General features: G+C 39.8%; 1 protein-coding gene and 1 pseudogene across 2 annotated transcripts; one reads left to right on the top strand and one right to left on the bottom strand.

Moving 5' to 3' along the window:
• Positions 1–1,727: 1,727 nt before the first annotated feature.
• On the bottom strand, positions 1,728–21,172 carry LOC308628069 (RNA/RNP complex-1-interacting phosphatase-like). The gene is made up of 9 exons (XM_081254611.1): positions 20,947–21,172; positions 19,498–19,573; positions 18,401–18,532; positions 15,291–15,414; positions 11,898–11,958; positions 5,136–5,182; positions 4,456–4,531; positions 4,045–4,227; positions 1,728–2,217 (listed from the first exon to the last, which is right to left on the bottom strand). Exons 1-9 carry the CDS (start codon positions 21,045–21,047, stop codon positions 2,022–2,024), a joined length of 996 nt encoding a protein of 331 aa, XP_081110737.1. The 5' UTR covers positions 21,048–21,172; the 3' UTR covers positions 1,728–2,021.
• Positions 6,706–8,904, top strand: LOC308628004 (RING finger protein 11-like; annotated as a pseudogene). The gene is made up of 3 exons: positions 6,706–6,726; positions 8,183–8,524; positions 8,735–8,904. The product of its transcript is annotated as an RING finger protein 11-like (transcript).
• Positions 21,173–27,858: the final 6,686 nt, after the last annotated feature.

Genomic DNA, 27,858 nt, shown 5'->3' with positions numbered 1-27,858 from the left:
AATCAGGGGATAGGGCAGGGGTGCTGATGGGAAGACTACTCTTTTGCATAGAAATCGCGGTAGAACTATTTGAATTTTAAACTATTGGGTTGGCCAAAAAGTTCGTTTGGGTTTTCTGTAACATCCTGCAGAAAAACCCAAACGAACTTTTTGGCCAGCCCAATACTTACCTGTGTTTTTTTTAATAAAAATAAACAATTTAAAAGCTTAAACAGACCACTGAAGACCTTTAAAAAAGTTTGCTCGTCCCTTTAGCCAGAGGACTTTCAGTGGTGTGATGTGAGCAGAAGCCGGAAACACAGTGTGTTTAAGAATAAATGAGACACAAGATAGCAAAAGGAGACTGGTTTTCAATAAGCTGTGTTGATAAATGAAATGGGATGGGGACAGAGAGGACAACACGATCAAAGAAGGTTTTCAAAGGTGGCAGTGCTTAAGATGACACTTCTGCTGGCAATGTCCCCCTCAGAAACTGCTTGCCAAGGAACTCCTTAAAACTATTAGATTAGCTGGACTCCCATGCCTGTCCCTGGTGGTTCTTTTTTTGCCTCACCAGTTGTCTTGCTGCGCCAGTATCTTTCCAAGGGAGAGTTCACGATGTATGTGAAGGAACAATTCCACAGAGCAGCCTTCTGGCAAGAAGAACTCTTGTATCTCTGTTAAATGTGGCGGGCAGAAAAATACATTCTGAGCCACCACCTAGATGACAGGTAGCAACCTGACTGAGCCCATCAGACACAGACCAGGGAGTAGCTGAGTTCGAGCACTGCCTTAGGGTCAGGTTCCACATGCTGTTCATTTATAACACAGAACAGAGAAAACAACCATCATATGCAGTATCAGACTTTCCATGATACAACGCTTCAAAATCAGAGACTTAAACAATGAAGCCAATTTGCCCACGTAGTCATCAAATATTTACCAAGGCTTATGATGTCATGACAGTTAGACCCTTTCTTGAGCAAACAAAGGTTTCTGGCTTCCTCTGCAACTAAAAATAATTAACACCTCCCACATGATCCAGCTGTGTGTTCCAGAGGTAAACTAGCAGAAGGGGCAACTTAGAAAAAGTCAAGGTCAAGGCACCATTCCACTGTGAGAGGCAAGTGGAGAAAGACTGCAGCAGGTTACGTTCAACAAAGAAGCAACAACACAAGGAGCCATGCAAGTCTCCCCAGATATTCCAGGCTTTAAATGTCGCACCCTATTCTGTTCATCAAGCAACCTTTATAGTCTATAAAAGTTTTCAAGTTTTCTGGGTAGCTCCACCCAGTTGATAACAATTACCCTGTCAGGTAAATTACCCAGCATTTAGCTTTTATGTTTACCAATTGGTCTCTCCTGCTCAATTGACAATCAATCCCTAAAAGTTTATCCAGTGTTAGATGGCGTATCTGACAATTCAGTGAAAGGAAATTGGTCAAATCCAACAATAGACTGCCAAAAGAAAGAAAGAAATGTCTAATCACAAAAATACTACAACTAATTACAAATAGTGATTAGATTCTAAAGAGATTATCTCCTAGGTAGATTTTAATAGAAATCTTGAACAGTTTGGGGCCGGGGAGGTCGGGGGGGAAGATACCCTGATGATTGGGTAATAACAGAACATGACAAAAACACTATAAATTTTCTGCACACACACACACATACATACACACACATAAATACACACACACACTAACATTACAAGTCTAGTCAGAAGGAAATACACCAGAAAAGGAAGAGAATTTTTAAAAATAATTTACAAGGGATGTTCTTTATTACTTTTATCAGTTCTAAAATATCATCCTCCTTTAAAAAAATTTAAGACTGGAATGACAGATTACTTCCTTCACTGTTGTAAATACTGCAAATTTATCAGCGGACCTAAGTATCAATATAATTTTTCCTTAAGCTTGAACACATAAGGGAGCACTAAAATAGATTATAAACCTCATTTGACCTGATTTTATAAAAAGTCACTCTGGCTGTCTTCAGTCCTGTTCTGTCTCCAGATAGATTTCCAGGGTAGGCTTGTGTCACTTGGTCCATCTATAACAGGTCGGATAGGGTAGTCTGTAGTAACTGCCAGGATACCACCTTCTGTTCTGTGCTGCTTGACTGGCGTTTGGCTTTACCTTCCAAGAGTACCTCCTGTGTAAACAGTCCTCTCCGTGGGGACCAGGAGGAGGAATATGGCCTCTCTGGTAACTGTTCTGATTCTGTGAAAATTTTCTTAAACAAAACAAAAGTAATACACCATTATTAGTTTTAATAAATATATATAATAAGCTTTATAAAATTATACATAGATACTCTGGTTCTACTGTTTTCTACCTGTGTGATTTTAGCAGATAAAATTGCTTAATCTTTGGATTTCGTAGTTCTTTATACAATAGAGGTAATAATACCTTCCATCTTCATGGATTGTTTTGAAGGTAAATTAAGATGATATACTTCAATTACCCACCACAATGCCTTGGCACACTGTAGGTTCCCAGAAGCCTTTCCACCTTTCCCTATAGAGATAAATGCCCATACTATTCTAATCAGATACATTCCCTCCAAGTGTGGCAGGGTTGACATGAAACAGAATAAGCTATTTATTTTTGAAACCAGGAACCTACTTTCACTTTATAATACATATATAAATTAATTATAAAATGTAGAAATTCTAACCATGGCACATGCAGCAAATTTGGAAAATTAATATTTAATTGTTTCAAAAGAAACATCAGTAAATCTAATATAATCATACAAAAGAAAATTTGGAAATCTGAGAAAAGTAAACACCCCCAAAAACCCCTCAATCCCACTTAATCTAAGTAAACTGGTTAATATTTACTTTTGGTCTTTTTCCCCCTAGCATCTTTTTTTGACTGCTGAATCATAACCTATTATTTTCACTTATCATAAGTAAGCTTTCACTTTCAATGGCTTTATAAAATATCATAGTATGGATATAATAATTTACTTAGCTATTCTTTATCGTTAGAAATGCAAGCTGCTACCAATTTTTCCACTACTGTAAATAATGCTGGGATTAACATCCCAGAATATATACAACTGTATCCTAAGCACCTAGTCCAGAGTCTGATACATAGTAGGGAGTTTTAGAAATGTGCTGAATGATTAAATGCATGTAGATTTTTCCATATTTTTAAGTATTTCTGTAACCTCATGGTGGAATTACCAGGTATGAACATTTTTATGGCTATTACAGTTATGTTTCAAAAGGGCTATACCATTTTTCAGTGCCCCTGGCAACACAAGCAACACCTTTTTGAAATGTTTACATCTGCTAAAATGCCAAAACATCTTTTTGAAAACTGAAAGTTTACAATGTGCTAAAGTACTTTCTTAACTCATGTAATAATCAACAACAATCCCAAGGTATATGTTATTAAAATTTTATAATATTATTAAAATTTCCATCTAACTGATAAGAAAATAGGAATTTAGAGATCTTACTCAAGATCACATACAGGGTGAACAGCAGAGCCACAATGCAAACCCAAGTCCAGCCTGACAATCAATACACTGGACTACCTTGTCAAAAACTTGCTAAATTAATCGCAAAATAGCAAAAACTATTGTTGTTTAATTGTACTGAGGTTTTTCCTGTTTCCCAAGTAAAAATGTTTGTGATTTATGTGTTCAATCCCTTTGCAAGTTTCTCTACTGGAAATTTTACCATTTTCCCTATAATTTGAATTTACTTTTTAAATAAAGCAGCCTTCTTTATTCTGAAAACTATACCACTATTACTGCAGCCTAAGAATGTAAGATCCTTTCTGATACCCACATCAAATTATTGGCTTAAACTAAGTTTAAGAATCAATGAAAATTTCTAAGTCCTCTTCCCAACTGCCTCTGAAAAATCACCTGTTCCCCCTCCTATACTTGATTTTCCAGCCCTAAATGCAAAATACGGAACAAACAATACCTCCTGGTTGACACTGATCATCAAGAAAACACCAATTCTTCACATTATAATGTGTTTGCACTAATTTATAATATTAATTTCTATTTCAATTCTAGAAAAAGGGAAAGCAGAGATACCTTTCTGATTGCTGCAAATCTCGGGTCTGGGTACGGAAATGCCGAGATGTTGGGTAACCTGGGGTCTGACGTAGGTTATACTTCAGTCCTTGGTTAATAGACTTATTAGCTGTGTGACCTGGTTCCATCATACGCGCTGAGTCTTCAAAACCACTTGTTCTGGATACACTGGAATCCCGATTCCTTAAACAGAATGTTTCCACAAAATATTACTGGTCTGCAAATTCAGTAGCCAATTTAGTGACTATATTTTGGCCCGTGAAAATAACAATTCCATCCTCCCCCCATTCCTATTTGTTTAGGTTTCCTCGAGCAAGTAAACAAGCTATAAGAAGAAGGGATATGTGCAACTTAAAGGATATAAAAGTAGATCTTCCTAACCACAAATATCACATATAAAATGCAACTTACTTTCTGATGGGACCATTCCGAAGGTCTTCAATGTAGTTTTGTCTTTCTAAGCAATGTCCACGGCTCCTATTGAATACTGAGGAGCAGACGAGCTGTTAGAAATAACTGTGCAAAAAGCAAATCTTCCCCAGAGAAAGCATATCAAAGCTGAAATCCAGGGACTTCCCTGGGGGCGCAGTGGTTAAGAATCCACCTGCCAATGCAGGGGACAGGGGTTCAAGCCCTGGTCCAGGAAGATCCCACACGCCACGGAGCAACTAAGCCCATGCGCCACAACTACTGAAGCCCGCGTACCACAACTACTGAAGCCTGTGTGCCTAGAGCCCATACTCCGCAACAAGAAGCCACCGCAATGAGAGGCCCGCCTACCGCAACAAAGAGTAGCCCCTGCTCGCCACAACTAGAGAAAGCCCGCACAGCAACGAAGACCCAACGCAGCCAAAAATAAATAAATTTAAAAAAGAAAAAAAAAATGCTGAAATCCACTGACTAATTATTCAGGCTGTTATATCTCGCTATTTCCAGATACATCCCTTTATAAACTTTTGGTAAAAGGTTATCTTATGTCAGAACAAATGAATTACAAACTTTTCTCTTTTTCCAAAATTTGAGAAATTCCCCTACACTTATACCTTCAAATTTTATAAAAAGGTAAAAGTAGTGACAACCCTTATACTTACATTCAATTGCATCATCTGGCCACATGCCTTCTACATCAATCAAATATCTACAAAACAACAAAATTCGAATCAGTTGTAAATAAAAAGAAAAGAAAATCAATGTTTTGCAAAAAAGGTCCAATTTCACTTTACAAATATAGATATAAAAATCCTAAGAAAGTATCAGCACATCTAATCAATAATTATTAAAGAATGATATATACCATGATTACAAAAAGGCGTTATTCCAAGGACGCAAGGATAATGCAACTTTAGAAAATCTATTAATATAATTATTTACATTAATACAATAATTAATAAATGAAAGAGAATAAAATACAGGACCAAACTGGCAGATGTTAAAAAGTTATCTGGGGGGGCTCCCCTGGTGGCGCAGTGGTGGAGAGTCCGCCTGCCGATGCAGGGGACATGGGTTTGTGCCCCGATCCGGGAAAATCCCACATGCCGCGGAGCGGCTAGGCCCGTGAGCCATGGCCGATGGGCCTGCGCATCCAGAGCCTGTGCTCCGCAACGGGAGAGGCCACAACAGTGAGAGGCCCGCATACCGCAAAAAAAAAAAAAAAAAAAAAAAAAAAGTTATCTGGGGCTTCCCTGGTGGCGCAGTGGTTCAGAGTCCGCCTGCCAACGCAGGGGACGCAGGTTCGTGCCCCGGTCTGGGAAGATCCCACATGCCGCGGAGCGCCGTGCACCATGGCCGCTGAGCCTGCGCATCTGGAGCCTGCGCTCCGCAACGGGAGAGGCCACGACAGTGAGAGGCCCGCATACCACACACAAAAAAAAAAAGTTATCTGATAACATACAACAGTTTCGATCAAAATGCTTTGTACACTCAAAACAGGAAACTTAATATGACAGAGTATTCATCAAGAACCAACAAATAACAAAAGACAAATTAGGATAAATATTAACATCATATCTAAAAAACCCTATCTAACCAACCATAGGAGCAAGAAACTTAGGAATCACCATCACTGACAGCTATTTCTCCCTCACCCTCATCCTCAACCCACCACCAGTGCTAACAATGATACTGCCTACATACCTCTAGAATCTGTCCACATCTTTCCACCAAAATGACCACCATACCCTGGTCCAAGCCACCATTATGCCCAATTTCTACAAAAGTCTCCTAACTGGTTTCCTTGCTTCCACTCTTTCGCCCTGCAGTGTATTCTCCACTCGGTAGCAAAATGATAGGTTGAAAATGCAATTGGGTATGTTCCACACAGTCACCTTCAACAAAAAAAATTCAATGGTTTTCTATTACTCTTAAAGTCTGAAACTTTAAACGTAAGCCTGCACGATCGAGCCCCTACCCACACTTGTAGTTCCATTATAATCACATGCTCCCCCAACAGCCCCACCTTCCTGGCCAGTTCCTCCAACACAGCATATGCTTTCCTCTTGTAGGGTCTTTTGCTATTCCTTATGCTCAGAAATCTCTCCCCAACGTCCCTATCTGGTTAATACCTACTCATCCTTCAGATATCAGCTGAAACATCCCTAAATAAACCTTCTCTAATCTCCAGGATGAGATCAAATCCTCCCTAAAATATGCTCTCATGGTACCATGTCCCTCTCCCTGGCACTTGTCAGAGTTGTAATTCTACATGCAGAGTATGATCCTTGAATATCTATTCCCTCTCTGGACTGTTAGAATTCACAAAGGGCAGGTCAAGTCTCTTCACTCACAAAATTTCACAAGTCTTTTTGCTAGCGCCCAGCACAGTGCTTAAACATAACACGTGCTCAATAAGTACTTCCTGAATGAACAACCATAAATTGGTACAGTGTAGCAACATCCACCAAAAGCATAAGGGCATAAACTCTTTCATGCAGAAGTCCCATTCTGAGTGAAGTTAACTGAGACAAAGCATATATATTCATAGGTGTTCACACAGGAATGTTCATTACTTTGACGTTTTATAATATCAAAAACTTCTGACTTTTATATGTTCATCAGTAAGCAAAGGAACAATGCAGCCTTTAAAAAAAAATGGGACCTAATGAAACTTAAAAGCTTTTGCACAGCAAAGGAAACTATAAACAAGACGAAAAGACAACCCTCAGAATGGGAGAAAATATTTGCAAACGAATCAACAGACAAAGGATTAATCTCCAAAATCTATAAATAGGTCATGCAGCTATTAAAAAAACAAACAACCCAATCAAAAAATGGGCAGAAGACCTAAAGAGACATTTCTCCAAAGAAGACATACAGATGGCCAAGAGGCACATGAAAAGCTGCTCAACATCACTAATTATTAAAGAAATGCAAATCAAAACTACAATGAGGTATCACCTCACACCGGTTAGAATGGGCATCATCAGAAAATCTACAAACAACAAATGCGGGAGAGGGTGTGAGGAAAGGGAACCCTCTTGCACTGCTGGTGGTAATGTAAACTGATACAGCCACTATGGAGAACAGTATGGAGTTTCCTTAAAAACTAAAAATAGAATTACCATATGACCCAGCAATCCCACTACTGGGCATATACCCAGAGAAAACCATAATTCAAAAAGACATATGCACCCCAATGTTCATTGCAGCACTATTCACAATAGCTAGGTCATGGAAGCAACCTAAATGCCCATCAACAGATGAATGGACAAAAAAGATGTGGTACGTATATACGATGGAATATTACTCAGAGATAAAAAAAGAACAAAACTGGGTCATTTGTAGAGATGTGGACGGACCTAGAGACTGTCATACAGAGTGAAGTAAGTCAGAAAGAGAAAAACAAATATTGTATATTAATGCATATATATGGAATCTAGAAAAATGGTACAGATGAACCAGTTTGCAAGGCAGAAATAGAGACACAGATGTAGAGAACAAACATATGGACACCAAGGGGGGAAAGCAGGGCAGGGCGGGGGTCGGTGGTGGTGAGATGAATTGGGAGATTGGGCTTGACATATATACACTAATATGTATAAAATAGATAACTAATAATAACCTGCTGTATAAAAACTAAATAAACTTTTAAAATTCAAAAATAAATAAATGAAAATAATAAACTAATTAATTTTAAAAAAAGAATGAGGTTGGAAGACTGTCAAAACAGCACACAGATCACACACTCGAGCCCCGGAAGACGGGGAACTGCCTTAAGTCCCCCACTTCAGATGACATCTCCCTGCCTCACAAGTCTCAGTCCGGCTGGGCTAGCTTTGGCAAGGGGACGGAGCTGGATCAGGAGCCGCTGCTGCCATATCTGGATCAAGTTCCAGTTTTGGTCTATCATCCAACACCTAGCCAGACTCGCCTAGCAACTCAGCTGAGAGGAACCAAATAGGATAGCTCAAAGAATAGGCTCACACAGCATCAGCCTAAAGGAGTTTATGACCCTGAAAGAAATGGATCAGAAAAAAGGATCCGGGGGACTTCCCTGGTGGTGCACCGGCTAAAGACTCCACACTCCCAATGCAGAGGGCCCGGGTTCATTCCCTGGTCGTGGAACTAGATCCCACACGCATGCCGCAACTAAGAGTTTGCATGCCACAACTAAGGAGCTCACTGCCTGCAACTAAGACCCGGCGCAACCAAATAAATAAATAAAATTTTTTTAATATTAGAAAAAAAGATCCAGGAGTGTGTGATCTGTATGATGGACTTTGCTTATGAGAACCCAGTTTGATTTCTGCTGTGTATGCAGATCACCTGGGCTGTACAGATGAGTCGCTGATGAGATCCCTCACGTGCCCCTCCTGCATGGAGACAGTTGATGCAGCACTGCTTTTGTCCTACGAGACTAACTGAGCCAGGGTCTCTCACCTGACTTCAAGAGAACCATCATCTTTGGTGGTTTTGATCTTTTGTCGTTGAGCCGACAGAGCCGGGGATTAGGAATGAAGATCATGCATGAAAGTTTCCTAAAAATTCCTGAACGGCTGCAGATGTTGGGGAAAAGTACGTGATAGTTTAGAAATTAGGGGGAAAAGTAGGATGCTATTTTCATGTAAAGCCTTCACCCAGGGTTTAAAAATATAATTGTATTTAGATCTTGTTATTGCTCCAGTACATAGGATTTGTGTAAAGTGTTACAGCACCTATATACGTTTCAATTGTGTGTCGAAGATTAGGATAAAGATAGCGGTTGTTTTTCCTACGTGAGATAACTTTCTGCTTCCCCCTACCCAAATTCTTTTCCTAAGTTGCTGGCATTCGGGTCCAGGTTTTATTAAAAGCTACATTTTATAACACTGGCACAAAAAAGTAGTTTTAAGCTTGTTTGCATGGTTCTTTTTTTTTTTTTTAGAATAAACATAGAGCATTTATTTTTTACGTTATAGGAACTCCACAAGTTAAGGTCCCATTGTTCTTTTGCTGTGATTGTTGTTACTATTGATGTTGCTGTTTTCTGTCTTTGCTGGTTCTTTCTAATCTACCATTTGTCATTATTGGCATATTATCATCTCATGGTCACAAGATGGCTGCTGTAAAACCAAGTATCATATTCTCACAAAACAAGGAGGAAGCAGAAAAAGAGTCCAAATGGTCATTTTCCTAATGCATATTTATCTTTCTTCAGAGAAAAAGATCATTCTCATAAGCACAATAACAGCCTTCCCCTAATTACTTATTTGCCGAAGCAGATTGATATGACCATTCATAAGACAATTCATGGCAAAGAGGGATATAATAATGACTGTCTTAGCCTAACAAGGATTTATCCACTAAAGCTGAATGCTTCACTCCTCAAAAAAATCATAAAGTTCTACGAGCAAGGAAGAACTACTGAGTGACTGTTAAGTAAGCCATCAGAATTGTTTGTCCAAGACCATATGATTCTTTTTTTCCACTGGAAATGGAATTTATTGCCTTAGGTCTTTTTAAATAGTGTACTATTACTGTTGGGGCTGGCTCTGTGCTTGAAAACCAGTTTATTTATAACCTGTTACAAGTGCTATATTTGTTTGCAGTTAAGAAATGCAGAATTCAAAGTGATCTCCTACCTTGTAAGCAAACTGAGATTCACTGTCCCTCTTCTATAAAAAAAATGAGTTAATGTGTCCAGAAACTAACTCTAGTAAAGTGGGGTTTAACATTACCCTTTCTTATGTGTTTCATCTGATTCTTTTGGTTGTTAACACGGTGATAATTAAAAGTTAAGGTAGATTTTAAATATTAAGAATTCTGATTTATTGAGCTTGAATTATGCCACCATGCTTATGTAAAAATGAAAGTGGCACCATAGTTAAACTGACAAAAATTTCTCAGTTGTAACAATTTTGAGTTATTCTTTCCTGTGACCTCCTTCCCTGTTGTCTTCAACCACAGCAAAAGGATACTGCATGTCTTCTTATTGTAGTGCTGAGGTTACTGAAGTTATATAAAACACACCTCAGTCTCTGTTTCTTGGAAGGAAAGTCCTGGTAGTTGACTGACAATTCTAAGCAGGGAGAATTAAGATAAATGTGTTTCACGTTTTGCACACAAATGCAGAATTTGTATAATCACAACTTCACAGTTGTGATATCAAAAAAGAAGCAATTTCTCCTTTATATTTTTCTTGCAATTAATGTAAGCCCACTCTGAATCTCTAAGCTTCTGAAGTGTTAGAAGTAGAGATGGACTACTAAAGATGTAGTTGTAATGTTTTACCCATTTAGTATGTGTTTATTTTTCCTTATGTACTCGAAGGTGACATATTTGTTCAGCTCAGTGATATTACAGCTAAAAAAATCATTCATTAGTAAAAGAAGAAGCAATCTCAACCTAACAAATCAGAAGTGTTTCTTATTATTTTAAATTGAGTTGAATATTTGACTCTTAACACTTTTCTACATACAAAACACAGTCTCTTGAAGGGTTCTTCATAAGTACATTATAGAAGAATTTAGTATGTCATAAGCACTTAAAGATTTGACATTCAACTGTAGTAGTATCCATGTTGGTTAATTTTCTTACAAGCCCCATGATGAGTTTGAGAAAAACTGAAAGAATTATTAGAGTATCAGGTTCTATTAAATTGTTACATGTATCTTGCATAAGTTTTTGTTCATTAATTTATATCCAACTACATAAAGCAAATTTGAGGAAAAAAATATTAATAAATAAATAAATAAGAATGAGGTCTCCAAATATTTTCACAGGAAGATGTCCATCATATATTAAATTATAAACTAGAATGTCTAAATACTATACCATTAAATCATATGTACAGTCAGTTCTGTATATCCAACGGTTCCATATCCTGCAGATATGGAAGGACGACTATACTACACCATTTTACATAGCGGACTTGAGCATCCGAGGATTTTGGTATCTATGGTGAGCCCTAAAACCAATTCCCTGCAGATACCAAGGGACCATTGTATATGCTTATATCTCCATTCTTTAACGTCTGAAAAAATATGTGCTAAATTATTACTGGTGGTAACCTCTGAGTAGTGGGCAAAATTGCCTTGCACTTCATACATCTCTCTGACTGCAGTTTTCTTTGTTTGTTTTTTTTTTGCGCGGTACACGGGCCTCTCACTGTTGTGGCCTCTCCCGTTGCGGAGCACAGGCTCCAGACGTGCAGGCTCAGCGGCCATGGCTCACAGGCCCAGCTGCTCCGCGGCATGTGGGATGTTCCCAGACCGGGGCACGAACCCGTGTCCCCTGCATCGGCAGGCGGACTCTCAACCACTGCGCCACCAGGGAAGCCGTTCTGACTAAATTTTTTGCATTCAGCTTACATTAGCTTACATTACTATCGTAAACACAACAATTTAAACATGGCCTGCCTCTTAGGGTTGGCAACTCACCTGCAGATGAGGTAGCCAGTCCTGTTTAAACCATGGGTACAGTGGACACCAATAAGTCTGTCTATAAAACAGGAAATATGGAATTCAGTAAGCAAAGTAGATACACTAAAAACAAGTTATACAATTTTCTGAAGAGTAGCCTTTATTAGTTATCACAACACTACCAATATCCTGAAAAGGAAAAACTCTGAAGAAAAGAGTGTTTTTGAAGGAATGTACTATGAAGAATTAACTACTATAAAGTCAAAATTCATGGTCTCTGGGAAATTTTGCATAGCCTCCAATCAGATGCAATAGTGTGGACTGGAGAATGCCCATCAGGAACTGATTTGACTACAGAAAAAGGGAGTGGAAAAAAAAAAACAGGCTATCAGAAGATTGGAATTTGTTTTTGAGTGAAACAAATGGAATGCCTTCACTTTTAATGCTCAATATTAAAAAGGACAAACAGTTTCTGAAGGGCTCTTGAGGTCCCAAAGCACTTCCATTCCTTCTCTCATTCACTGCTCCTCACACGCCAAGGGTCTATGTGCCTGTGCAGTTCTCGGGTAAGTAGCACCGTGCTTATTTCACAATGAAAAAGTAAGGCTTGAGACGTTAAGCCCAAGCTGCACAGCAGGCAACAGAAAAAAAGACTAGAATCAAGTCTCAGATTTTTCCAACTATGCCACAGTATTACATGGTCCAGCACTTAAAAAAAATTGTTTGAGAAAGTAAATAAAAGACAACAACACGTAGCTGTTCTCTGCAAAAGGTATGTCTGTGACTAGGTAGTGTCTGGCATTCGTCATCTCCTGCCTGGATTACTACCGCCCTACAATTCTAACAATCTCTTCTATTTCAACTGATCCTCCACATGAAAGATGTTATCTTTCTAAAACAGAAACTTGGCTGGATTGCTCTGTTGCTTAAACATCTTCACTTAGCACAGAATAAAGCCCAAGTTTTTAGCACAGCATTGAGAACTCTTTATAAACAAGTATCAGTCTGTCTCTCCAACTGAATGGTAAGTTCAAACTATGACTTACAAGGACCTCCATCCTCCACCTCCCTCCTTTCCCCTGCCAGCCTCCCTGACCCCATTCTCTACTGCCCTGCCCTCACTCACTTACCCCTGTCCAGCCACACTGGCCTCCTTACTATTCCTCAAACATGCCAAGCACAGTCGTGCCTCAGGGACTTTGCACCTACTATTCCTTCTGCTTCAGAACACACTCTCCCAACCCATCTGCACTCTCCCAGATATCCAATGGCTTGTTTCTCACTTCAAGGCTCTGCTCAATCGACATCGTAATAGAGGGGACTTCCCTGATCACCTACCACATTCCCTCACCTCTTCATCTTGTTTTTTTAATTCTCCAAAACATGTACCACCACTTGACATTCCACATATTTACTTATTTATTCATCTCTCTCCCGCACTAGAATGTAAAGTACATAAGGGCAAAAACTGTTAATACTGCCTCGAACAATGCCTTCAACCTAGAAGGTGTTATATAAATATTTGCTGAAAAGGAATGTATGAATTCCTTGCCCTTTCACACTACCCTCTAGTCACACCAGAGGCTGCCCCTCCAGAGCACAAGGTCAAGCCCTGTGCCTTTGGTACCTGTCCCCAATACCTGGGCTGTCCTTTCCTCATTCTGGCAAAATCCTCTTCCCCCAAGCCCAGCTCAAACGCCGTCTCCTCAGTCAGGCCTTCCTCAGTTTCTCCCCTATATTCCTGCTGCACTTGATTCTTTTATTATCATTAACCCACTTAGAGTCACTACATGTTTATCTTCCTAGATAACTGTAAGTTGCTACTGAACGAAGACTTCTAGTCACCTCTGTATCCCCGTGCCCGAACAACAAACCTCTAAGGCTCTCGGGGTCTACTGAAACGATTTATTGTCCGAGTCTCTTCGAATTCTAGGGAGTGGAGAGTACCGTCCCCTCCTCATTACCAGTGAGCCTGGCATCTGTGGGAGGGGCTTACACAGAGGAAGCCACCGATGGATCATAACTAAGGTCCTGAGACTGCAACGGCAGAGAGCATGGTGAAGTTAGCCCACTGCACGCAGAAGACCCACAGAGGAGTCAGCATATGCAATGGACTACACTTGGTATAACCTGTGAACAATCAAGGTTGACAAACGTGCTCTCATGCACTTGTAAGGATCTTCTAGCCCACGCGGATCACACAGAACACACACAAAGGAGCCTGGAGGAAGTGAGGAGGCCGGCAGCTGCACCCTAACATCTTAAGAGGTAACATTTCTGTGACTACAGTTTACACAAATCAGAGAATTTGCCTCCTTTCTAGACACCCTGGTTATCACAGGCAAGGCCAAGCCTCTCATGTTTTAAAGCTGAAGTACAGGGAAGATCTGAGAATAGGGCTTAAGATATTTAAGAGCTAGGACCTGCATTAAGCAACCAGGTTATAGAATGAAAATTTATCTTGAAATTCCAGTCTCTCCCTCTCTCTCTCACCTCCTATCTCCTATCTTCCCACCTCCATCTCTATTCCTTCTCGCTACTCCCTGTTTTATGTATATATGTGCATCATTATATATATATATATATATATGGAATATTTACTGTCTGTTAGGTTTATTTAATAAAGTGCACACTCCTCAGGCTGAATTTAGAAAGAGGACAAAACGAACACTTTCTCATGTGGGTCAGTGGTGTTCCAAAGACAAAAGATTCCTCAGTCTTAAAACATGGCAAATACCATGTTCCTTCTGATAGTTAGATGGTAGAAAAAGGCAAGTGGATCCTTAAAATTCAGACGCTATTAAGGCCTACTATCAACAGAGTAGATCTTAAAGTGGAAACAAGAAAACACCAGCCTTTTCAGTTTTTCCTGTCTGAAGATAAGAATAAGAGGTGGTAGTGTTCTTCCTCACTTGCACCCAAAGTGTAAAAGCAGCAAAAATATCTTAAACACATATGATGAGGAAGCCACTCTTCTGGTCCACTCTGTTTTGTTTTGCTTCTAGGGATCTGTCTCACTCCGAACCTTTGCTTTTTGTCTTGTCTTTTATATACGCTAAGAACCTGAGAGTCTTAACCTTTTCTTCCACCTCTCAGCCAATAAATAGGACAAAAGAATATTTTTATTTTTTTATGTATTTTCCACTCAAAGTTTAAAAAAAGAGATAAGTAAGCTAGTTCAGTTCATATTTCTCACAAAAATCACTTTCCAAACTAAACTAAATTGTTTGTGACCATAAACAGGAAAAACACTGTACTCTTATTAGCACCATTTGACATTTCCATGTTAATGTTATCAAACACAACAGGCCTAATGTCAGAACTATTAAAAATGTTAAAAATCCCCAACCCCACTCACAATGCATACCAAAGTACAGGTAAAGGGAAAAACAAACAAAAAAAACAACTCACCATTATCTTTATTTTCTTTCAAAAACCCATTAACAGCACATTGGAATTTAAAAATAGTGTCATCATCTGGCACCTGATGCCCAATTGTACAAATTTTTAAATAAGGAATAGTTTCTGGTAAGTCCTATAAGGCAAAACCATGAAAATATGTATTATTTCCTTTGTAGGGAAAGAATAAAAAATTAAGTAGAGAAGGCAGACGATAAACCAAGAGAGGACATTAAACTTAGTATGTCAGTCATTCTGATAAGAGCCATTTTTTCCAAAGCTGCTTTAACCAGTAAGTATCACTTGATTTTCATTAAAACTGCAGAATGGACAGTTACTAGGCATGCAAAAGGAAAAGCAAATCTATGTGAATGAATGCACATGTAACTCAAAACGATATAAACAGTTCTACCTACATTTATTTTCTATCTTACATTTCAAGGGCCATAAAGCAGCTGTGATTTAAGTAGAATAGTAGAATGGAGTCAGAAGAACTTGGATTCTAACTAGGAAATAGAGCAAATTTCAGGCATTGTTGAGGACTGGTATTCTTGGGGTACGAGAAAGTAGACTATCAACAGAAGACAGAAAAGGATAAGTGAAAATTCTGTGGTTCTGAAAATAAATGGAAAGTAGCAGTATGGACCTATGACATATTTTATATTAAAAACAAACATACATAATTCCTAGCTCTGACTACTGAAAAAGTCTAGAAACAACAAATGTCATTTCAAAAGGACTCAGGAGTCACTGAGAAGCTCCAACTGGCCAAAGATACGGACTCAGTTAGAATAATAACTGTAGCGGAGTCTACGGTGATATGAATAAATAAATTTTAAAAAATTGGTCACCACTGGAGGATATTTGTGAATCAACTCATTATTTTGAAAACTGTTAAATAAAAGAAGAGAATCATGCCTCTACAACTGGGCAACCAAATAGCTGATGAGGGGAATCTTCTCCTGACAGAAATATACCCAGCTAATAAGTGAAAAAAGAACAACAGAATTCACCATTTTTTGAATCCTCAACTGAATTAATGGATGTAGGTATGAATCATCAGTGACTGCTAATATCACACAAAGAGGCAATTGTATGTCTCCATGGAAGAACACATCATCACCTATGAAACTGTCTTGTCAAAACAAAACAAGCAAGCTTCATTCTGATCAACTACCAATTTACAGGAAATAAAAGGATTGAAGAATATGTTAACAACACACGGAATGTAATCATCAAAATCTAGATGGGACAAATTACCTGGTTTCTTTAAAAATAAAATTCAAGGCGGAAAAGAAAAGTGAGAGAGACATGGAGGGAGAACCTATAGATTAAATAAGGCTTCAGAGACCTAACAACCAACGGCAAAGTGTGGACCTTATTTGGATCTAATTCAAAATTCTAAACAATTTTTTATGACATTTAGGAGACAACTGCAAATTTGAGCACTCACTGGGTATTTACTATTAAAAAATGATATTAAGGAATAAAAGTCCTATATTTTAAATATACATACCAAAAATGTATAGGTGTAATTACATGTTGTCTCGGAGCTGCTTCAAGATAATACGGAATACGGTGAAACAGGTGGGGGTATAAATGAAATATGACAGCCATCAGTTGGTAAATATTAAAGCTGGATGAGTTCATGGGTATACAAGGAACACTCACAGTATTTTGCATACTTTTGTATATGTTTAAAAATTGTGATAATTGTTTAAAAACAAGACGACACTGTAGGTTAACAGTTTGGCAGTTTTTCAAAGGTTAAACGTAGAGCTACCATATGATCCAACAACTCTGCTACTACCTACACTGCACATCTAAAAGGACTGAAAGCAGGGATTTGGACAAATATTTGTACACCAATGATGATGGCAGCATGATTCACAATAGCTACAAGGTGGAAACAACCCAAGTGTCAGTCAACCGATGAATAACAAAATATGGTATATATACACACAGTGGGCTTTATTAAGCCAAAAAAGGAATGTCGTTTTGTTACATGCTATAACATGGATGAACCTTGAAAACACTAGGTTTAGTGAAATAAGCCAGACACAGAAGGACAAATATTGTAGATTCCACTTACACGAGGTACGTAGAATAGGCAAATTCATAGACACAGAAAATAGAATAGAGGTTACTAAGGGCTGGTGGGAGGGAAAATGGGGTTGTAACTGTTGGATGGTTACAGAGTTTTTGTTGAGGATGATGAAAAGGTTTTGGTTATAGACAGTGGTGATAGTTACACAACACTGTGACTGTATTTAGTGCCACTGAACTGCATATTTATAAATGGTTAAAATAAATATGATTTATGTATATTTTACCACAATAAAAAAAGAGGAATAACTGAGTTGAAATTTCAATTCTTCCTTGTCCGAGACTCAGTTTCATCGTCTGTAAAATTAGTAATTGTAGTTGTCTATCCTCTGAGCTTAGTGCAGAGTAAGCACTCAGAAGGAGATCTCAGTACTACTTCCACTTCAACAGCAAAGGATTGTTGTGAAGATTAACTAAGTCAATGGATATGAAAGAACTTTCTAAATGGCAAACTGCTATACAAATATTAACAAACATTAGGTTTTACTGTCTCCCAAGGCCATGGAACAGGTCAGAAGAAGGATAATTCTTTTGCACTGGTATGTCCTACATGGGCCAAGAGAATATATGGGTTTCTGTACTCTCTCAGAAGGTATTAGGAAAAGAAAGCATAAAACTTAGAGAACAATTGTCTTTTACCCTGATGCTTAAAACATGCTCAGGCAACTGCTTCAAATAAGTGCTAAAGACATAATGGACATACCTTTCTTTCCTTTTAGGCTACTACTATTCTTACTAAAAGTTGACTTCATTTTCAAAATACAGAACATGGAAGCTTATAGAATTTCTTAAGCATATCTACAGCCTACTGCCAAATACTATAGTTCAATTCATATCTTTCATCTCATTTTGAAACAGCAATTACAAATGTGTATTTTAGGAAACCACTAGCTTCCCTTTCTGAACCCATGAAAGAAGGCCAGGATTCACCTTAGCGTAAGATGATGACTACTGAATTACTATGAATTATGATAGTATCAGAAAGAAGGTCGTTTTCAACTACGGGTTCCATTTACCTCTGGCTTATAATAGCGGCGCGTGTACGTTAGGTCAATAATCAGTCCAAGTTCTTCATTCTGTTCTTGGATTTGGTTAAAAAGATCCAAGGGGGAAAAACGTTCTTCTGGAGCGAGATTCTTTTCAAAACTCTGTCAGAAAGAACATGTGTTTAAAATCCTTTATTATATTATCCATTTATTGAAACCCTGTGATGCTAACATATGAGATTAAAAGTAATGTTTCCTCCCCTGGAATTTACAAGCGATATTACAATCCTTTCTTCCAGAGAGATTAGACGGAAGAAAATAAGCTCACTTCTATACATTTATTTCTATGTTTGTTTATTTCATGTTGGTCTCCTAACCAGACTGTAAACTCCCAGAAGGCAGGGACCACATCAGTTTTGCCTACCACTGGATTGCCAGCTCCAAGCAGAGTGCCTGTAACTAGACACATAAATAAATACTTCTTGAATATCTACCTATATGAAGGATGGCTTTCACTGCTAAATATTCTTTTATGTATTTGGCTTATTGATGTACTCTGTTCCATTGATCTGTTTGGTGATTCAAGTGCCGGCAACACACTTTTCTTTTTAAATTAGTAGACTGGTTTTAGAGCAGTTTGACATTCGCAGCAAAACTGAGCAAAAAGTACACAGGTCTCACTTATACCCTCTCTCCTTCATCCCACACAGCCTTCCCCATTATCAACATGCCATACCAGTGTGCTTCGTTGGTGAGAATTCATGAACCAACACTGACACATCATTATCAATCGAAGTCCATAGTTTATTGTATTCATGGTACAAGTAACTGACTATTTCTTTATTTCTAGTATAGTCATCCCCAAACATTTACATACGGAGGTATATATTACTTTCTTATAAATTACTTTATTCTTTATTTATAGTTAGGGCATTACATTGTTTTTTTTTTTAATTAAGTACAAAAGTAGGTTCTATTTATCTATGAATTCCATTTCTGGATAGTAAAGGAGGTATTAAAAAGTATTTGCTATAAAAAGGGAAAATGGAGTACGACGGGGTTGAGAGCCAGGGCTCTATATGGTGAATTCAGATTTCTGGAAGAATACGGCATTAACTTTTGCTTACCTTTTTTAAAGGAACTTTGAAAGCAATGAAACGAGTCCCAGGCATCCGCTGTCCAACTGGGAGATAGTCTTTCCACCTATTAATATATCTTTTGTTAGGCAAATTTTATGTTAGGCTGTCTCCCTGCATAGGATGAATGCACCTTGAAAATGGAAATCATATCCCTCTACAGTAGGTCCCTCTTCTTTCTGCTTTGCATTTTGCTGCTCCACCTATTCAACCCCAGCTAGTAATAAGCTATACTTCCCTGTTCCTGTTTTCCCATCTTGAAAACAGATAAAAGGAAACAAAACAATGCAAAGGTCTCAACAAATAAGGGATATCTAAAACCAAAGAGATGGCCAGAACTTCTGTATCCCTGATAAAACCTAGCCCGATGTTGAATACTATCATTAATACATGCGAGTTGACTGCAATAGTTTAAACTCAATTCTTCCACATCACAGTTTAGTGTTAGTCCTCATACAAAACCTGATAATAAAATTCCTTAATGCTAGGAATCACAGTGAACAATAATATCTGAACTGACTTCTGTAAGGTGAGTGAGAACTAAGGTTAATTCAGTGTATCTGAAGCATAGAAAGTGAGGGCAATAGTGGCACAAGATGGGGCTAGAGAAGCAGAGAGGATTCTAGACCACGCAGTCTTAAAGGCCAACAGTTTGTTTTCTATTCTCAAAACAATGGTTTTGAGCGCTGTCTATGAGCAATGTTCCAACTTGCTTTTAAGGTTTCTTGTGTGAAGAATGGATTGGAAGGAAACAAGATATATGACACGAGTTAGCACCTAATTGCAACAGACAGGCAAGTTCAGTATTAGGATGTTGAGGAACAGCTGACAGATTCAAAAGAAATTCAGGAGATAAACTGAAGCGGGCTTAATGGGCTATGAGATGGAGGAAAGGAAGGTCTTAGGGAATTAAAGGGTTTACCGCACGAATCAGCAAAGTCTCAGAATTACGCATTTGAACGTACAGAGGGAGATCTCTCAAATGACACCGGTTAGGAAGCACCAGTGCGCCCTTTGTAATTCCCAGAGACAACGCAAATCAACTGTTTCGATGGAAAATTCGGCAGTACCCGTGCGTTTTTTCACTCAAACTTAGTTCCAGTTCCTCTTACTCACATTTTCTGTGGCAAAACAACACAGCTTGAGGAATAGAAGGGGATTCCGTTTGGGTAATTAAGGAGTGTACCCAACACTCACAGTCCCATCTTAAAAAGCAGTCCCTCTGCATTTCACCCGAGGAGCAATGGCCAGAGCCTCCCTTTTAAAACGATGGGGGGAAATCAGAACATCTCACACTGTCCCTTTCAGCCACTGTGACGACCAATACCCCCGAGCACAGCGCGCGGGGGCAACAGGGACAGGAGACAGCACAAGAGACGAAGCCCAGGCCCAGGGGCTCTGAGCTCCACCGGCAACGCCCAGGGGCCGAGGCATTATTACCTTTCTGGGATGTGGTTTCCGCCCTTCTTCTTGGCCGACGAACGTCCGGAAAAGCCGCGACCCTGACCCCAGCGCCCACGGGCATGATGCCACTGGTTCATGTGACCCCCAAGATGCCGCCCACCCAACACCAAGAGTGCCAAAGTCGCCAACCCAGCGCCGCCGCTGCCAGCACAAGGCCCCGAACCACAGGCGCCTAGTCACAAGCCGACCCAGCTCGCGGGACTCTTCCTACTGCGCATGAGCCACCGCCCGTCGAGATGACGTCCTCACGCCGGCGGACTGAGACGCTTCATTAGGAAAGAGGACTCTGATGACTGCAATTCCCGCCTTAGCCGGAGGATGGTAGCAGAGGTCCATTAGTTCGTGTGTGTACCCTTCAGAATTCCAGTAAGAAGGGACATGGAAAGTTGTCCAACTCTCCCAGTTTGTTGTGTGGTTCTTTCAGATATTTAAGTGCTTATATTCACACTTGTTGTATCCTGTCTGTATTTGTACGTAATGGATATCCTGTATTTTATATAAGAGCTGCATACTATACATAGTCTACAATCTGTCTTGCATAGTGATTTTCCCAGTCAATTTTTGCGTACATCCATTCTATTCTCTTTAATAGCTGCATAACATTACATAATTTATATGACCAGTCCAATACTGATGGACTTTTAGTTGTTTTCACTTTGGGGTTTTGTTTTTTATTTTTTGTTTTTGTCCTCTGTTACAGATAGGCTGCAATGTGAACATCTTTATACATGTGTATAGCTACATATAAATTTCTAGACATAGAATTTCTGGAATGAAAGAGACGCAAACTTTAAATACTGAAAGATTTTCAATCAATCTAATCTGCCTAATCAACCTTTCAAAAATATTCTATCAGGGTGGGCCAACTGAGATAACAGTTATGAAAGGGTTTTCCAATGTTTAAAATTCTCTTCCCACTTCAGAAATGACTACAATAAAATGTGACTCTTTTTGCCTATCTTTTATGTGTGCCATTTCTCTAAAATTCTTTTTATCTTCTTTTTGATTAAAAAAATTTTTTCCTTTTCTTGTTTGTTTCTCTTAAGGCGTTATCCATTATGTTCATTCACTCATATTATTTAATTAATTAATTAATTAATTAATTTTTGGCGGTGTCGGGTATTAGTTGCAGCACGTGGGCTCTTCCTTGCAGTGCGTGGGCTCTTCCTTGCGACTCTTGGGCTCTCTTGTTGTGGTGCGTGGGCTTCACAGCACGTGGGCTCAGTAGTTGCGGCGTGCGGGCTTAGTTGCTCTGTAGCATGTGGGATCTCAGTTCCCCAACCAGGGACTGAACCTGCATCCCCTGCATTGGAAGGCGGATTCTTAACCACTGGGCAACAAGGAAGTCCCCACTCGTATTATTTTAAATTTAGTCTTCAGTTCGGAAATTTTTTTCTTTTATTTTGAATTCTGTCCTGAGTTCTATCATCTTACCTAATTCTGGTTTATGCTGTTTGTTCATCTTTTTTTATTATAGTAAAATATACATAAAACAAAATTTAGTATTTCAACCATTTTCAAGTATACAATTCAGTGACGTTAAATACATTCACAATGCTGTGCAACCATCAGCACTACCCAAATTCAAAATAATTATGTCAAAAGACGGAGCAGGACCTCAGAAAGATGGAGGCAGCAGCATAGTTTCTGAATCTCTCCAAACCCTTTCATGGAAGAAGATCAGCTAAAACCAAACACCCATAGGTGGCATTTATCAGCATTGACCATTTCCAGAACTTTTGCACCATCCCAAACAGAGACTCTATAGCCATTAAACAATGACTTCCCATTCCCTCCTCGATCCACGTTCTTTCATCTTTTCCATTGTTTTTCCTAACATCATTTAGCCCACTTTGAAATAATGTTACAGTTTTGATCTGTTTTGTGGACCTGTCTTTTCCAACTTGATTTTACTGTCTGAAGAGATGCTATTCTGCTCCTTATTCTCCTTTTTCTTACACTACCTCTGTACGGGATTTGATCCCAATCCTTTTCTGTTATTGATTTTTGGATGAAAAATGTTTTAAAAGCGTTTTGAAAAGGAGGTGCGAGGCCATGTGGAAACATATTCTTCATGGCTGTTTCATCAGTGCTTCACTTATACTGTTTGGAAATAACTGTTTTCCAGGAGGCATAAAAAAGTGGGCTTTATCACTGGACAGAGTGCAGAGAAAGGACCCCATGAAAGCTGATCCCCTTAGCAAAAATGATTTAGTTACGATTTCACCCAAGACTGGTCACAACCCAGCCTGGGAAACTCAATGAACCAGAGACAAGGTATCATGCCATCTTTCCTTGTCTCTGCCTCAGCTCTCAAGGATTGGTCACCTACATGTTATTAGTAATTATTAGTTGGTTCCTGTTCATAATTACTATCAGAAGACACAGCACTTATGGGCCTAATGACACTGCCCAGCTACGCACCATTCTTCTTCCTTTTGGCTTCCCGTCCACCAGCAGGAACCTCATTTATTTTTGTTCTCCCTTCACCACAGCCCAGTGATGCTTGTGAGTGACTCTCAGTCTCACCAGAATCTGTATCTCTCACTCAGCCCCAACATCCCACCCGATCTTCTGCTCCCTGAAGTGTACTCTAGAAATTTAGGTAACCTGGATATTTTACCACTGTTCACCATCTCTTATGAAACCGGAAGAAGAGCAGCTTTCTTATGCAATGACGGAGAACTTGTAAAGATAAAACACCAGTCTGCAGGAGAAAGGAAAAAGAGAATGATGGAAATCATTTCTGGAAAACTATTTTTACATTAGGTTTTGTTTGTTCCTGGTAAATAAATTGAAATCTTCTAAACATTGAAAAAAATCTAAACCACTAAATTCAATAACACAGGAATATAACTTTGTAAAAAATTTCTTTGGCTGTGCAGCATGTGGGATCTTAGCTCCCCAACTAGGGATTCAACCCACGCCTGCTGCATTGGAAGCGCCAAATCTTAACCTCTGGACCACCAGGGAAGTTCCAGGAATACAACTTTTAAAGGAGAAGTTATAAACCCCTTGGTTATATGAACTGGAGATTTTTAGTAAGAAGTCATGTATTTTAAATGACTTGGAGCCACAGGCTTCCCTGGTGGCGCAGTGGTTGAGAGTCCGCCTGCCGATGCAGGGGACATGGGTTCATGCCCCGGTCCGGGAGGATCCCACATGCCACAGAGCGGCTGGGCCCATGAGCCATGGCCACTGAGCCTGCACGTCCAGAGCCTGTGCTCCCCAAAGGGAGAGGCCACAACAGTGAGAGGCCCGCGTACCACAAAAAAATATATAATAATAATAAAATAAATAAATAAATAAATAAATGACTTGGAGCTTTAAAGAAAGGAAGGAAGGAAGGAAGAAAAAAGAAGAAGGGAGCTCCTTAATGGTGCAGTGGATAAGACTCCACGCTCCCAATGCAGGGGGTCCCGGGTTCGATCCCTGGTCAGGGGCCTAGATCTCACACGTATGCCGCAACTAAGAGTTCGCATGCCACAACTAAGGAGCTGCAACTAAGGAGCCTGCCTGCTGCAACTAAGACCCAGCACAACCAAATAAATTAATTAATTTAAAATATATAGATTAAGAAAAGAAAAAGGAGGTGTGATTGAGAATCGCTTTTGTAACTTCACAGAATCTCTGTTTGTCTGCTTTGTTAATGTAGTATTCAAAAACATAGTGGCTTACTTCTGGAGGTTTCCTGGCTCTGCTGCCCTCCCTGACTTTTACCAACACATTTCGCTTTGTGCCTGTTTTTCCTCCCAGAAGTTTCTCTTCTGTGTGGGTCACGTCCTGGAAAGGAGCTCTGGCTGCTCCGTTTGAAGATGTGGAAGGGCTAGCCTGCTCCAGCCCTTTAGACTATTCTGGACCCCTTGTCCTTACTCACTTACTCACTTTAGAGTTTGGTACAATCTCTCCCAGTCAGCTGCTGTTCTCATATTGGCCCACAGTGCTTTCCAATGAATACCTGCTGGCATTTTGAAGGACTCCTGTCTTCATGTCCCACAGATGCTTGCTCCTGTCTGCCACTTCCTTTGGTGCAGATGCTGGGACCAGGCAGGTCTGTGTTGGTGGTGGTCTGACACACCCCCTTGCTTTGGGGTTTCTAGTTTCTCGATACGTGCTACCCACGGGCACTTGGTTCTGGTTGATCTAGCTCCATGAGAGGGTTTGCTGAGATTCAAACACTGTGCAACTGCCTCCATCTTTCTGAAGTTCTGCTCCATCGTTTGCCATAATTACTTGAAATGTGGGGTCCCTGTAATTTTCAGTTTCCCGAAGCAGAGCCCCATTTACACTACTCTCGTTAGGACTCTGGGTCAGATGAGGCTTTCTGAGTCTCCTCTGTCTGATGTCTCATGTGTGTATTTGCTCAGTCCATGTTTTGAGTAGGAAGTCAAAACACAACAACCTAAAGGGCTCATGGGTTGGGGGACGTTTGGCCACCATGAGAGGTGGAGTAAGCCTGTGGGCAGGGGGAGAGTCTGAAGGCAGGTCCTGGTCAGGAATGTGTATCTTTTCCTTCCCTGTTTTCCTTCTCTTTTATTGACTTTTCTAAGCATGTACAAAATGGAATCTCCAATCTGCCCTCCTCCCCAGCAAAACACCTGGTGCATGCGCAGTTTTCTTCATCTCAGTTCATGGTAATATCGTTTTTTCGGTTGCTCAGGCCAGAGACCTTCGAAATCACTTGACTCCTCTTCTTCCCTGCCAACCATGCATCGGCAAACTCTGTCTGCCTTACCTTTGAATTGTATCTAGAACTTGTGCACTTCTAACCACTTTCCTCCATTTCCACGTTAGTCCAATTCCCCATCATTTGCTGCCCAGATTACTAGGAGAGCCTCCTAACTCAGAAGCTTCCCAAACTTTCTAGATTCACAGAGCCTTTGGTGTCTCACCTCTAGGCTAAAAACAATACTTAACAGCCCCATTTATTAACTAGTTGGGTGCCAATAATTAATAAGCATTTATGTTTGTAGTAGGCTGGATAACGACCACACAAAGAGATCAGATGCTAATTCCTCAAACCTATAAATATTGCTACCCTATTTAGAAGAAGGATCTTTGCATATGTGACCAAATTAAGGATCTTGAGATGGGGAGGTTATCCTGGATTATCAGGGTGAGCCCTAAATGTAATCATATGTGTCTTACAAAATGGAGGCAGAAAGAGATTTGAGAGAGACAGAAGAGGGAAAGGCAAAGTGACCATGGAAGCGAAGACTGGAGTGTTGGCGCCACCAGTCAAGCAATGCCAGCAGCCACCAGAGGCTGGCAGAAGCAAGGAACGAAAGCTCCCTCAAGAGACTCTGAAGGGAGTGTAAATCCTACTGACACCTTAATTTTGTCCCAGTGGTATTGATTTCAGCCTTCTGACCTCCAGAACTGTGAAAAAATAAATTTCTGCCTTTTAAAGCCACCAGTTGTGGTGATTTGTTAGAGCGGCCACAGGAAAAAGGCTCCGTTTGCACAATAATACTATGCTCCAACCACTAGGTAGACATTTGAAAAGTAATACATGTGAATTAAAAGAAAAATATTTTTATTTCACTCTGAAATAACCACAATTACTTGCTAATGGAATGTGGGGGACTGTTAGGCACTGTACAACATCTCAAACCTTAGAATTAAATTGGATGCTGCCAGACTCATTTCCTGCTCCACACTGATCTTCAATTAGTACTTGCCTTTTGTTACAACTACTGCCAAAATCCCAGGTTCACAATCATATGACAGCATTGAAAGGAACATAGCACGACCTAATGTTGAAACTGTGAACTATTTACCAGCTAGAAGCTCACATGGTATCTAACAGATGTCAAATACTGCTGTGAATCCTTCAAAAATTTTAAATATCCTGCTACAGGCTGATGAATTTATGTGGTGTCCTGGGGGGCGCCCCAGTGTACCTTGTGAACCACAGTCCTGACTGGCTTTCCTATTCCCACCCTCGCCTGCCTAAAACTTGTCAACACGGCCACTGTAATGATCCTTTCAAAACATTAGTCAGATCCTGTCCTTCTTCTGCTTGAACCCTCCCACGGCTTCTCATTTTTCTCAGTGTCAAAGCCAATGTCCCTGCAACGGCCTATGTGGCCCTACCTACATCGGGGGTCAACAAATAAACAACCAGACAATAAAAATGTGAGTCTCTGTGAGCCAGATTGTTTTTGTCTCAACTATTCAACTCTGCAGTGGTAGCATGAAAGCAGCCATAGAAAATATGTAAATGAATGGGCATGGCTGTGTTTCAATAAAACTTCATTTGCAAAGACAAGTAGTGTGCTGAACCCTGCTGCACATGATCTACGGCTATGTTCCCTGTCGTCATTCCACTCCCATCACGCGCAGCCCTTGCTGGTCCTTAAATACATCAGAAAGCTCCTGGCTCAGGGCCTTTGTGCTGCTGTTCCCTGCCTGCTGTTACCTCCAAAGCTTTACTCAAATCTTTCCAGTGAGGGTTTATCTGACCACACTATCTGAAATTACAGCTGCCCCCCTGCACGTCTCCTTTCCTTCCATCTGATTACCTTTACAGAGCCCACTTCTCCCATGGTATTTAGAATCTTCTAATACACTATGTAATTTACTTATTTATCACATAATTGCTTGTAATCCAACATTCCCTAACCCATCACTAGAATATAAGATCCTTGAGGGCAGGGCTGTGTGTTTTTTTGTCTGCTTTTGTTGGCTAATATATGCCCAATGCCTTGAACAGTGTTTGGCACAAAGTAGGTACTCAATAAATAGTTATTGATTGAATAAATGAATGAGTGAATGAATGTTTTTCAAGGAGTATAAATACAGCGGTATGCAATTCTTTATCTTGCAATCAAAGTTATAGTGGTTGCTCATATGGCAATATTTTTGCAAATAAATGTGTAAACCAAA

Source organism: Mesoplodon bidens (assembly GCF_964165515.1).
Source record: "Mesoplodon bidens genome assembly, chromosome: 14".
Lineage (NCBI taxonomy): Eukaryota > Metazoa > Chordata > Mammalia > Artiodactyla > Ziphiidae > Mesoplodon > Mesoplodon bidens.
Note: the sequence above shows the minus strand (reverse complement) of the source record. Positions and strands in the feature narration are given on the sequence as shown.

Bases quoted from the DNA above. Each gene is read 5' to 3' on its own strand.
- LOC308628069 (XM_081254611.1), bottom strand. From the start codon at position 21,047: ATGAACCAGTGGCATCATGCCCGTGGGCGCTGGGGTCAGGGTCGCGGC. The intron at 11,959-15,290 runs GTGAGTTGTTTT...CCTGTTTTATAG, and splicing joins GAAAGAAAATAAAGATAATG to ACAGACTTATTGGTGTCCAC. The intron at 5,183-11,897 runs GTGAGTTGCCAA...GTTGTTTTGTAG, and splicing joins ACTGGCTACCTCATCTGCAG to ATATTTGATTGATGTAGAAG.